Source organism: Lathamus discolor, chromosome 6, assembly GCF_037157495.1.
Source record: "Lathamus discolor isolate bLatDis1 chromosome 6, bLatDis1.hap1, whole genome shotgun sequence".
In the NCBI taxonomy this organism is placed as follows: domain Eukaryota; kingdom Metazoa; phylum Chordata; class Aves; order Psittaciformes; family Psittacidae; genus Lathamus; species Lathamus discolor.
This window is the reverse complement of record NC_088889.1, coordinates 31,171,671-31,186,121: the sequence shown is the minus strand read 5'-3', so window position 1 is coordinate 31,186,121 and position 14,451 is coordinate 31,171,671. Positions and strand designations below refer to the sequence as shown.

Here is a 14,451-nt window from a genome sequence, read left to right as displayed (position 1 = left end):
CTGTGATTCTATGATTCCTAAGCAGGTACTTAATTATCAACTAATACAGCCAGAAATACGCAACCCCCCCTACATTTTGCTTTAAACCAAGATCTGCCACCACTATCTCAAGAGTGTCCTTCCCTCTTCCTCCCCCTGCTTCATTTCTTAACTTTGTCCTTGCTGTGTAAAACAACTCAAACAACTGGAACCAATGTCCAAGCTACATCTGTGGCAAAAGAAAAAAAAGATAAATCTGCTTTTACAGTGCTGCTTCTTTAAACTGCAGATTAAGTCAGTAGGTCACAGGAGTGGACCTACCTCTAAGCACTACTAGAGAAAAATGAAGGGCAACAGCTTCTGGGAGCTGGTGACAGCAACATTATTACATCTGCTTTCAGGCTAACACTTTGTGACAACAGTCATACAAAGCTGCCCATCCCCTCAGCAATGTCCTCCTTTTATGTCCATCTTTCTTTCCCTCATGACACCCTCTCAAAATAAGCTGGCACCTCCAAACATAGACAACATCTTGCTTCAGAAAACTGCTTTATCAGATGCTTTTCCTCTGCTATAGTGTCAAATGTAATTAAAAGCAGATGGAAGAAAAACTAACCAATGGATTCAAACAAGTAGTCTCTTGTTTTTGCAAATACTGAAGTGGCCTATTGATTTGAAAAGCTCCATCTTTTCAATGTTTTATATGGCATTTGTCCCACTCAGTTTCTTCAAGTAGGTCTGAATTGAAGAAAATTCTTTATTTAATATCAAAACTATGACTTTAATAATACTCTATCCCACACAACACCTTCTACCATACACATAAAGAGTCATTACTCAGAAGCACTGCATCAGAATCAGCTCTTTTCTTAAAGAATACACTAGATCTAAGCTAGAACTGTGTTCTATGGGTACACACACCAAAACAACAAACAAAAATCAGTGGAAGGTCAAAACTGTATGCTTGTCCATGAAGTTAACCACGTAAGAAAACACTGTCCTCCACTACAGATATCATTTTGACTTGTGAATTTGAGGGAATGGTGGAGAAAGGCAGGAACATGTTGGAATTACACTACATTATGTGTACTGTGTGGAAGTTGCCTCCTCACAACTTTTGCATGAGGGATATCTAAAGTGTGCTGTGTGCTGACCTATGATATTCAAGTTTCTGAGGCTTTGCCTCATGCATATTAATATGGCTGGTCTGCTGGCTTAATGGACACAGAAGCAGACAACTTTTCAGCAGACCACTCCTGAATCTTCTTCTACTCTAGGTAAAGCATCACTACTAGCAGCCAGAGGAAAACAAACAAACAAACAAAAACCCAAACCGAACCAAACACAAAAAAGCCCCACAAACAAAACCACCACCACCAATAAAACTGAAACTAACACACAAACCCCCAAATGTGTCTCATTCCTTAACTTTCTTTCCAAACTTTTTTTTTTTTTTTCAAAATTATAATCAACTGGCGATGAGTTTTTCTTGGTGTGATAATATACAGCAGTGCCTTTATCACCACACTAACAATTTTGAACCTTTTCTCTGGGAGGAGCAACAGACAGCTACCACTTTCCAGCACTGCTCCGGCACTGTGGCCCTGCGGTTCCCTGCACATCACAGGCTGGCAAAGAGCTGTGTGTAAAGGAAATGGGAAAGTTTTCAAAAGTAAGTTGATGGGATTTTCTTAGAATTTCATTGAAATTTTACAATGTTGCATTTTGACAAAGCTATCAAGAAGCTTTCTTTGGAGGATTTTAAGCAGCATTTCACCAACCAGACATTTCCAAGAAAAGAACAACAATCATTTAATCTTCCTTGCTGGGTTTTGAGAGCCTCTGAACCCTTTGTTTGACTTACTATCATTCCATATTATGCCTCTCACTTATATTCTTCTGCATATGATGTCCTCACATAAAGCTATAAACAGCACAGAGAATTAAAAACATTCTTTTAAAAATACATATGCATTTAATCAATTTATGTAATTAAAAAAATTGTAAGTGCACTGCAAGCAGTAGATGACTTTAGTTCTTTGGTTTAATGACAAAGTTATTCCAAGTTGAAGACTGCAGGGGCACAAAGACATTAAATTTCATATTCTGGAATATCATAATGATGACTTTTTTAACAAAGACTACTGTAATTTAATGAACATTTTGCAGTGAGGTTTACAACCAGCCTTGACAGATAATGCATTCAGACACACTCACTTTGGAGAGTCTGAAGAGGCAGTAAGAATACTCCTCTTTTGATTTTTGTCAGATCTACTTTCTAACAACATAAATACATACAGAAGTATATTTATATATGTGCACATACACATATATATATACATACATAAATACATACACACCCTCCACAGCAGAGCAAGTGTTTGGGGATCTCACTTCCCCTGCCATGTTCTGATTCTATTTTTTCTCCCCACAATTGTCACTAACGCTGTTCCTCCCCTTCTTTCTAGCCACCAGTAGATAAAACTCTAGCAATATTTAGCTTGAACCTGACCTGGAACCTATTTTTGCACTTTGTTGCATCCATACACATATGCTGAATCTTCCCTTGCTGCGAAGAACAGTAAGACATACTTTGTATGTTCCACAAGCAAGAGCAAGATGGGACATATGGGAAGCAGGTAATTTCTAAGGGCTTCTTGTGAACTGTTAACTGCCTAGAGCTACGAAGTAACATGCTCCCTTAGGACCCTGAAACAACTATCTAAGAGCAAGCATGTCAACTCAAGCATCCCACTCAATCTATTACTTCTGAGGTTATAGAATGAAACCTCAGGGTGAAGAAGTAAGCACATAGAGGTGGTTGTACCTTAAATAAGAAAAAAAAATAAAATTTAGGCTATTAAAAACTGCCATTAGCTATCTGCCCTATGCCTTTCACAGAGGTAAGTACATCAGTTTCAGACCACTACACAACAGCATACAAGACTGCAAATTTACTGGAACTGTATTTGCCCCAAACTGGATTGAAACTGGGCAACAAAAACTAGGTAACTTCAACTGCCGCTGTGCAGGTGGGCACACTAAACAGAGCAGCGAGGTTAATGTTTGCCAGCCGGCAGCACAAATAGTTCCTCACTGCTTAATAACACAGAGCTAAGTTCACGACTGCCAAAGAAATAAAATCTAAATACCCAGAAGAATTTTATCTTTACATAATCAGGTTATCCTTGAACTTGCAAGAAGGAACACAAATCCCAAGGAAGCACAAAACCCAGTAAGAATAACTTGTATTTAGCTGGGTAATAATTAAAAGCCTCGATCACATCCAAAGAGACTCTTAATCAGACTGAAAAGTTTAATAGTCCAGTCTTACAATAAGAAAGAAGAAAATCCTGCAGAAGGGGAGTGAGAATTAACTGTACATTAATTATATGGGTAGAAACATACACTGTTTAGCTATCAATTACTCTAAACTTATATGGACTTCAAATACTAAATTAAGACTGCACTGTGACTGCTACTTCATGCTAGAACACATGAAAACACTCTTGCAACCTGCTACCATGGGAAGAAGGGATATTAAATCTTTCATTCAAACTGGAAACATAACTACAAAAAAAGACAGTTATGAACACGAATAGAACAACAAATCCTCAATAGTTTGCTCAGTTTGCTCACATAAACTGGTAGCCAGTCACCCAGTAGAACTGACCAAACGAATGAAGTCTGATAAAGATTAGATGAAGCTTTATATGACAGATTTAAATGTTTAAGTATAACATTTGAAATCATAAGCAAAAACTGCTCTGTGTCTTGGCAGAAGACATGCCAGTTTTCTTCTCCCTCCTTTTTTTTTAATAAGCTGAACCTACAAAATACTCGAGTGTAGGAAAGATACACATTTTACTATTTTCTAAAAACTATTTTTACATTAAATAAAATCAGTATTACTAATCCTTCCTGCAAAATTGATGCCTTCATGTTTCGGTTTTTATATACCCTTATGAGGTCAAATAAAAACGAGCCAGAAGAGCTGTGCTCTGGGAAAAGATTCAATTAAATTACAGGGATTCCTTGGAGATACAAGCAAACTCACGTACTTAAAGTTGATCATGTCCAAGATTGCATTTCCACGGAAAGAACATGACAAATTCAATAGATACCCTCATAGAGTAAAAAAAAAAAAACAAAAACTAAACAAACAAACAAAAACAAACAAAAAAAAAAAACCCACAACACCACAAAACAAAGCAAAATACAACCAGCAGAGTGGAAGTCTACCCATACCAGACACAGCCAAAAACCTCACAGAGATCCCGTATGAGAGAACTGGGCAGACTTATGTCACGTATAAGATCCCCACATGTACTCCCCTCCCACTTGAATCTAATTTGCTCAGATTTACGAAGCATCCTTGTGTCTCTGCTATCAGTTAATTCTCTTATTTCCCTGACATCACTATAGAGAATGATACATGCTTATCTAACATTTACTAGAGGACTGTGTTGGTGGAAAACAGTCACTTTCTTCCAAGACTAATATTAGAAACAATCCTTGACCAGTTGTCAGTGAATGCTATTGAAGTCTCATAAATTGTATTTGCTGACTTTGAAACTCCTCTTGCCATAACAAGAAGTATATAACCAATCAAACCCAAGCTTAAACATCAGAAGACCAAAGCAAACATTTAGAAACAGTTAATTCTAATAAACCTACAGCATGCAAACTGCCATTTCCCTCAATACGATGACCCTGCTTAGTCTATTAATGAATTTTCTACGCTGAAATGGCACTGCCACCTTAAGACACAAGGCCAGCATTACAATTTTCACTATACCAGACTAATAAAAAAAAAATATTAACTTCACTTTCTTTAATATATTCATGTAAGAAAAAAAATAAAACTGCATAAGAAATGCACTGTTTATCATGTTATTACTATTTTTCTCAATTAACAGTTTAGTTAAGCAATTTAGCTTGGGTTGAGCATTTTAACATTCAGTAAAACTCATCACTGGGAATCAAGGTGCTCCAATTCTGCTCACAGCAAATGGAAAACTGCACAAATAAACTGCACTACTTTTGTAACTCCAACCTTTCAGCAACAGCGATAATACTTCTAGGACCTAGCCACAGTTTTTAGGACATTTACACATGGCAGAACTTTTAAATACACTTTAAAAAAATTGATTGGGTGGCAGCACGGTCAGAATATTAACTGAGGTTCAAGTCTTTTCAAACCCAGCACAAACGCTGAATCACTTAAAGCAGCTAAGCCATACTCTTATTTATCTACAAATGTGGTACTCCACCATGTCAAAAAATTCTTTAATGTTTGACAAGTTATGAATTAAAAAAAAAAAAAAAATTCCACATTATTATGCTGGAAAGAGTAATCTTACCTTTAGTAGAATATGCTTCAGCAATCATCCGCAGCCTATATGGTGGCACTGAAGTTAGCTGCAAGTCATCAACTCCAACTCTGGCATATGTGTTCAGAGCTTCTTTGTAATCACCTTCCACATAGTTTAATTTGGCCATAATTAGGTTAGCTTCTTGTAGGAATTCTGGCTAGAAGGAAGAGGAATAGAGAGGGTTTTTTTTTCCTGATAGAACACACCTAATTCTTTATAACTATTTGGTCTGTTTTCTGTATATATTCACTGTGAAATATCCCTCAGGATATTTCTTGCAACAGAGCAAACCAACAAAATTCTATCTTCATGTAATATTTGGGAAGCTTGGGTAAGGGGTGAAACCACAAAATCTCACTCCGCCAAGCTACTGAAAAGCAGTCATTTTATATACTCACATATTTATTTACACATACATCAGAAATACCTCCAAGTCAGAATCCAGCTTTTCAGGGTAACAAAACTATTTAAAAGCAACCTGTCATTACAACCCCTCCAATGAGATTTTCTAACACCACAAGAACAGTGGAAAATAACACAGCATCAAAACTTCATTATATATGTTCCATGCCCTATATATATATATATATATATATATATAATTCACAATTTCAAACTATCAGGGCAGAAGAAACGTCTTGAACAAAAAAAGGATTTGTGGAAGAATGAAGAAATAAAAGGAAGAGAAATTAATACTTCCACATATCACAGGAAACAAATAATTACAGAAGACTGTAAAACAAGGTTCTTTTGAGCTCACAAAAGATGGACATTGAGTACAGAAAGGATAAGCTGATGTAGCAGCTACAACAATACTTAAGTACAAGATGGGCCAGAAAGGTTAAGAATATCAAAATGTTACGGCAGAAAATGCTCTTGAGTATTAACCTCACTTTTTGCACCCACAAACATAACTTAAGGAACCTTTTCTGAATATTTCAAACTACTACAGAAATCTGTGAAGTATTTTGCGTTTTTTAACACTTCTATTTAATGCACTACAGAGAACAATATAGTTATATACTCCAAGAAAAACTTCAACAAAACAGGTTCTAAGTGCTTCACTTAAGCATTCAGAAGTCAATAGCAATTTGCTTATTCTTCTACTGGAAAAATATTTGGGAAATTTAGCTGAATAAAAGTCCACAAAGATACAAAGAGCCATGAAACAGCATAGTGCTGATGATCTTCTGGGAACAGCAATGATATCATGAGATATTAAATACAAGCACTTTGCACATTTTCTGCATGATCAGCAGAGTACTCCAATCACTTTCAGCTTTTTTAATACCTGTTTAGACTGACACATACCTTTAGGTTTCCCCTATCAAGTGCTGCTGTGAGATGTTTCCTGACCTCAGTCAGCTTTGGCCCAGACCCCCGTGGACTACTACTCTGTTTAAGAGCATTTTCCTTCAAAAACAGTTCTAGTTTGGACTCCCCAAGAAGCAGCTCTGCCATGTCATCTGTAAATAAAAAAAAAAAAAAACAAAACACATGAAATATTAGAAATCATTTTTTGTTACTAACATTTCAGTGGAAGCAGCCATTGCCTGAATTCAGATTTAACAAAAGACACAAGGCACTTTGTTTTACTTCTCAATTTATCTTTTACCTGTGTGATTCATTGTAGAATCAAGTCTCCTGTGTTATAATGCATTAGAACGTTAACCTGAAGTCAGTATTTTTCCCCTCCTCCTTAAAAAAGCAACACTTGACTCAAAAGCCTTACTTAGCTTTCTGAACATGACAAGATACACTTCTGAAACCCACTTTCTAAAAAAAAAAAAAAAAAAAAGAAAAAAGTGTGTTTTTCATAAAACGCCTATTTTAGTTTCAAATATGAATACTGGATTCAAATACAGTTTCAAATATGAATAGTGGATTCCTTTATGCAACTAGTTTTAAGTTACTTGTCCCTCACGATGTCTTTGTTCACCAACTATATCTCAGCTGTAAGAATATAGATAGCATTTGGAGCTTGCTAAGGCTTAAGCCATCCCCAAGTCTTCAGGATGAAAGTCCATTTCTCATCATTCTCACTATTTCGTAGGAGGCTTACTAGGACTTCTCAGGCACGAAGGCAGAACATAACACCAGGCTGCCCAGTAAAGCTGCAGGTAGCACGTTTGCTGAAATTCAAGAAACTGGTCATCCTCTACCTTGCCCTTAACAGGACCATGAAAATCATTTTACTGAAACATGTTGAGTACTTCCTCTAGTGAGGAGAGAGCTGCAAACATCATCACCTGGCTGTCTGGGACTTGACAAGACCAGGTCATGTCCGCAAACAATGTCAGAATAACCCCAAAAATAACCTAACAATAAATAAAATAGATTTTAAAGAGCAGAAAGGCAAAAAGCTAATAATCAGAAAAGTACTCAGCACCCTATAACCTTTAGGACTGTGTCATTATGTGTTATGGAAATGGAAAGAAAGACCAGGACATGCAGAAGTCAGTGTTACTTCCTCAAAAGTATAAATGCATCATCATTATTTCACCTTTAAAGTACAGCAAATTTCTGTCTCATGTCAATTGGACTAGTATATGACCCATGTAGAATGCCGTTATACAGTAAACTATAGGGACCAGTTCTGTAATATGCCCTATCAAGTAGAAAGACAAAAACCTAGAACATCTTTTTTCCCTTAAAACCTCCAGCTAACTGCTGATTCTTTAAACAAAATTTCTTCAACAGAGGATTTAAGAGACCAGACAAATAGCAAAAGCATCAAGGGAATGCTTCTTTTTCCATTTATGCTTTTTATCCAGTGTTCTGGGAAAGACAGCCATAGTAATCTGGACATTTATTCGTTCTCAACTACCATTTACTCATATTTTACTGTTTAAACAGTGCTGCAGAAGGGAAAGATGTCAGCATCCAAATGAAGACAAGCCACACCACAGATGCAGCCTGGTTACCAGCCTGCTCAATTTTCTGGCTTTCAGACCATAGTTGTCAAATTAATCAATGTCAAATTAGCAGTAACAGTTCCATTCCTTTGCCCGCCAAAGTTTCTTGTGATACTTCAGCTATACTCATCTCATATCTAGGTAAGACAACACCAAAAAAAACAAAAAAGTTTCATTTTCTACATACACTTTCTTCTTTTAAGAGCACCTTCATGCCTCTTCATACACATTTTGTTTTGCCTAAATTGTCTTTAATTCTGCTCAACTTATCTTCACTACAGTAATGCACTCTGGATACAGCTTTGACACACGCTAGCCAAAAAATGTTGATTCCTTGAAAGATATGGAAGGGGGCAGTGGGAAAAGTACCTTCCTGGTGCACTATTACTTTAGAGACATTTGAAAAAATAATGATACTTGGCATCTTTCAAATACTTAAAAAAAATTAAAAAAAAAGAAAAAGAAAAAAAAACCAACCCCAACTAAAGATACATGAGACACAGTTCAAAATAAATAAATAAATAAATAAATTACTACTGCTCAATAATACAGCTAAAGTATAACAATGGAATCTTATTATCCATTAATTGCCAACCATACTCAGCATCAATTTTGTTACAATTTATTTTCTGCATGTTCTTTTCCTTCAAACAGAAATCTCAGTATAACTGATAACAATCAACAGCATACACGGCTTCAGTTTCAAGCTGCAAACTAAACAAGACATTAAAGGGACCAAATCTCCTTCCTTCCAGCCTTATTCCAAATTCAACTTTTCCTTAGCATAGCCACAGTATTATTATAAACAACTAGTAAAGTCAGATACTATAACCAACATTACCCTGCTCAACAATAGCTTTAGCACAACACTCTCTAGGACTGCTCTTTCTGCAACTGTTCCATCTCTGAAAATCAGAGTGTAAACTGCATGCACAGAAAAGACAGATGGTTTTGTAAGCCAATGCAACGCAGGTTATAGTCTTTGGTGTAAGGAGTTTAACATGTGCTGAGTGAAAGGGTCTCAGAGATCAGAGGCCTGCTCCAAACTCACAAAACTGTGCTTCAGAACATGTTCACAGGATGCAATTATTTGTCTTACAAAGAATAGGTCACTGAGGGGTGACCTTCAGCACAGGCATTTTATTAACAGTACTCAGAAGACTCCAGATAGTGTTCCAAGTACACAATTTTTGTTTATGAGACTCTTTAAATACGTGACTAAAAGAAAGAGAGGACCCTGAAAATAATACTTGAGATCAGCATAGTAATGTCCTACTTTGGAGAAGAACAAAGAAGACTCATTTTGTTAATTGTAGTTTTTAAGCTAAGCGGTAACTTAGAAACAGGTTTAAATATGTCAAACTGCTTAAGTTTTAAAGGATGTGCAACTTGATACTTCGTCCCTGATCTGTACTCATCAAAACCGAAGTATTTCAATCAACAACCAACATTCCTCATTCCTTTTATTTAGTTTAGCACATCACTGAGCAAACTTCGTTTCCAAAGAAGGTTGAGGAAATACAAACACCAAACATAGCAAGGAATCCAAACAACACTCTAAAACCAGTGCTTTGGTTAAGGAGCTGAAATATTATCAAGGCTGTCTGCAATGAGAAGAGTGAAGTCTATTACCGACATTCTTCAACACTTCAAATATCAGAACTTCAAACATTCCAAAGAAAAATGTATCACAAATGCCTTCCCTCTCATATGCATTCCCTTAAGCAGGTCTCAAAAATTCTTCTGGCCCACATCCCTGTAACAAGCATTTCTTTAGTTAAATACAGTAGATGAAGAGACAGGTAAAAAACACTGCTAAACTGTGCAGGAGCTATCTGAGATGTTTTATTTATTATATAAACTGCAAAATTGTCATGGAAGGATGTGAAACAACAAGTTTGGATGGTTACAGCAGATTAGGGGATACCTTGAAGAACAGGTTAGACACTAAGGAAAAAGGAAATAAACCTTTGCACTGTTAGGTGTGAAAATGCATTCCCTGAGAAATGAGGATTCTTAAGACAAAGTGCTGAAACCATTCCTATTACTAAAGGGTAATTGCTATCCCTTAAGACATCCTGAAAGAAGTAACGTTTGAGAAGAAATTGCTTATCTCTTTCTTCCAGCACAATATGAGTAATCTAGATTATATCCTTCTATGAGACATTTTGCCTCACAGAAAGAGGAAGATCAGCTCTAGAAGTTCCAATTCTCACCCATTTGGGTGTAGCCACAGAAGAACAAGACAGGCACAGACACAGATCCACAGCACTCTGCAGAAGGTTTGTAAGATTATTCCTCTTGGACACAGCCCTGGGAAAACTGAGAGAAGAAAAACAAGCTGCTTCCTTTGGAAAATACAATTTAGCTTCTCTCCCTCTCTCTCTTCCCTCTCTCATCTTTCCCATTCCACCCTAAGGTAAGTTTCTTTTCTCTGATACTGACTTGAAAAAATAGGATATTGACTTTAAAAACAGGACTCAATCAAGAGCAAAGCTTTAAGTTCATTTTGGCACATACTCTGAAATTACCTAGACATCCTGAGTTGAGAATCAAAGTAATCTATAGCATCCAGATATTTTCTTCCCATCATTAATGCAAGTTAGAAAAAGCTGATGATCTATATATACACTAGCTAGGAACAGCCACAGTGCAGCAGCATGTATTACACATACTTTTTGTCATAGAAATGGTGGGAGAAAACAACAGCCCTGACTTACAGATATAACTAAGCATCAAAACAAAAGCTGTTCCAAGTGATCCATACAACACAACTCACCCTTTCCCTGTACCATTGCTATATATCATGAGACAGCAAAATAAGAGGAAGAGCTACAGTCAGACTGACTTTCATCACAGAAGTGCTGCACTCGCTCAGCTGCTGGTGACTAACACTGGAAGACAACAAGGCACAGAATGCAAAACATAAAAGTTGCTAAAGCAGAATTTTGTTATTTACTGAGTCACTTATCTACTAAGTAAGTTGGCTGGTGCAACAAATTGGCAACACTGGCAAAAAAATTTAAATCAGATTATGACTGTGAGAATGCTTTATTGACAAAGCAGTGGCTTGAGGCATGTCAACCATTCTGTGCCAATGAGATCAAGCCCAATGGTCCTCGTAACAACATTCCAATTATATGGACATTTCTGAAGAAGCCATTTATGAAACAATAGCTCCAGTGGACTCGTTCATCAGATTTAGCTATCCCTTAAGACATCCTGAAATAAGTAATGTTTGAGAAGAAATTGCTTATCTCTTTCTTCCAGCATAGTATGAGTAATCTAGATTATATCTTTCTATGAGACATTTTATGAAGACATAACTAAATTGGGTAAAGTCTTTCAGGTACCTTGAAGGCTAGCATTCCTGCAGCCAATCTAGATGTTTCAGAAGAAAAAACAAAACAACCCAACAAAACAACCAACTGTAACAGTTTTCAATACCAGGAAAACAATTTACCAGTTTTAGAAATTAAAGATAGTTATGGTTCAATATAAAATTCTCAATCAAAGAAAAGACTCCCACTTATTCATCCACTCTTTGGCTGAAAAGTTCACCAACAACAATTGCTTGGTAGAGTTATGGAATATTTTACAACTTACATCACAACTACATTTCAGAACCATTTCCTAACTAGACAAGGACAGTCTGGCTTGACCGTCTGTTTCTGCAACATCCCAGCATCACTGAAATAATCCACCTGCCCAATAGGTTGTCCTCTGCTCGTAACTAAAGACAAGTCTGAGCACTTTGGAAATGCAAGACAAAATGAAGAATGCTTTAGGTGAAATATCCATTTCTGTTAGCACTAAAGCAAAAATAAAAAACCCAGACTCTTCTACACAAGCAAGCTGTTTTCTTTCAGCTTAGAGCAAGTTTAGACACACTCATACCTAATGCTTTGAGAAGAATCTTGTGGTTCATGGCTATCCCTCTTTGCAATATGGATCAACCCTAATAATCTTCAAAATGAGAATAAAGGCTGGCATAAATACTGGGTGGGAGAAAAACACACATGATGACATGTCTCTGTAAAACAGTGTCTAAAAATATCATAATGACAGCTGCCTTGCTACTTGATTTTTAACATCTGCTTTTGAAGCAAAATTGTTACCACACTATAGAGATCCAGAGCAGTTACTTGCAGAAAAACAGAATTAAAACAGAGGATTAGTCTTCATTTATCCTGGGTCAAAAATTATGAAGCGTACTTATTTCTATTAGTTTAAAATCACTGTCCATCTTGAATCATCCTCTGAATTACAGGCAAAACTACAAAATAATCAGTTTTCTGATAAATGACACTACAACCTCCAAGCATTTGTTGAAGAACCCAGGTGTTGTCAGCAGGCAAGGTGAGAGAAATACGCAGTTCTAATTCATTTCTAAAAGTAACTTTAGAGAGATGGGGATTAAAAGGAAAGAATGGCAACACTGCACACAGTTCAAAGAGAAAAACCTGCAGACAGTTCAAAAAGAAAAAAAATTGAATAAAACTAAAAGCCCTAACTGAACACAGGTTAGGAGCAATTCTCTAGCCTGCAGAATCCCCCTCCGAGATGACTTGCTACACTGGCAAGAATACACATGATCCTCTGCTAACAACAGTAGTTACGTATTATGTACCCTCGACAGCTCAACATCTGAAGTGTAAAAAAGTGTGGGGAAAATGTGTGCTTTCTTCATTATATACCAAATGGCATAGATTAAAATAAGTATTTTTTAGTTCTCTTCTGAACAACACAGCTACAAGAAAAATGCGCAGAACTAGGGTAAAATCTCCTACCACAAAGACTTAAGCGAAGAGGCTCAACCTCAGACTCAAGCCCGGAGATCTTAATTTTAAGAGTAAGTATTTAGGAATATGAAATACAGAGCAAACCAGCTACAGAATCAGAGATGACTGGCCAAACAAACTTTAATCTTTCCTTGCAAGCAAACAGATAAAAATCCGGAAGCATGTTGCATCACTTCACGCACTCTCTACCAAAATCTTCAGTATTTCAGGTAATATATTTCTGACTCTTAAAAAGCATAATTATCCAAATGCACCGAAGTCAAAAGATCACAGTTATCATTAGTTCCAAATAAAGACTGATCTCATATGAGGTGACATCAAGTAGATGAAGTTGTGAGCACAGAAGATGCCGCTACTTCACCTGTCCTGTATTGGATTCCAGAGAGAGAAAGATATAGAAAACTCAAGTCTTTGGACTAAAAATAACAATTGAAAAAATAATAAGGGAGGAAAGGGTCAAGGGGTAAAGAGGACAATTATGATATTTCCAGTATACCAGTGGGACCATAAGTTGATGTGCAGGATTCCAGCAAGTTGATTGCCTTTCAATCTCCATTCTGGTGCTTCAAATCTTCCCAGAGAGAAATCAGCTTGGGAGTGAGAAAGGAAACTCCTCCTCCTCAAACCCTAAAACTCTTATTCTCTCTAAAGGTAAAACTGAAGGTTCTGAGTACCTGAAGGGCTGCATGTTGCATCATTTTGAGAGGCTTTTTCCTCAGACTTCCTAAAGCAGTTTGGACTACTGTTATGCCTAAACCTAAAAAATAAACTAAGGAATTTCTATGCAGGAGTTGGATGTTTATTGATCCCAAAGAGGTCAATTGCTCCATACAGCACCCAGGCAAAAATTTCAGAGTAAATCATAGAACCAGAGACTTGTTTAGGTTGAAAAAGACCTTTAAGAACATCAAGTCCAACCACTAACCTAGCACTGCCAAGTCCACCACTAAACTGTGTCCCTAAGGACCACACCTAGACCTCTTAAATACCTCCAGGGATGGTGACTCCACCACTTCCCTGGGCAGCCTGTTCCAATGCCTGACTGCTCTTTTGCTGAATAAATTTTTCCTAATACCTGATCTAAACCTCCCCTTGGTGCAACTTGAGGCCATTTCCTCCTGTCCTACTGCTTGTTACTTGGGAGTATACCAACAGCTGCCTTGCTACAACCTCCTTTCAGGTAGGTGTAGAGAGCAATAAGCCTCCTTTTCTCCAGACTAAACAACCCCAGTTCCCTCAGCTGCTCCTTATAATACTTGTATCTGTAAAAACAGCTGAAAAAGAGAAAAATCTTACAGCATCCCACTGAACATTTATTAGAGAAGGCCATTTTGAAATAGTGCTTTCTTCCAGAGGAGGATCTGGAAAATCTGGATCCAG

At 37.0% G+C, this 14,451-nt stretch overlaps 1 protein-coding gene across 5 annotated transcripts in view; it reads right to left on the bottom strand.

Annotated features, from left to right (window-relative positions):
- The window catches only part of TTC7B (tetratricopeptide repeat domain 7B), a 138,107-nt gene that overhangs the window by 114,756 nt on the left and 8,900 nt on the right, over positions 1-14,451 (bottom strand). For all 5 annotated transcript variants that reach the window (XM_065685739.1, XM_065685735.1, XM_065685736.1 and 2 more), the window contains exons 2-3: positions 6,666-6,820; positions 5,343-5,511 (exon numbers count right to left, since the gene is read on the bottom strand). In XM_065685739.1, coding sequence (XP_065541811.1) covers positions 5,343-5,511; positions 6,666-6,820 — 324 coding nt within the window. The remainder of the gene's footprint in view (positions 1-5,342; positions 5,512-6,665; positions 6,821-14,451) is intronic.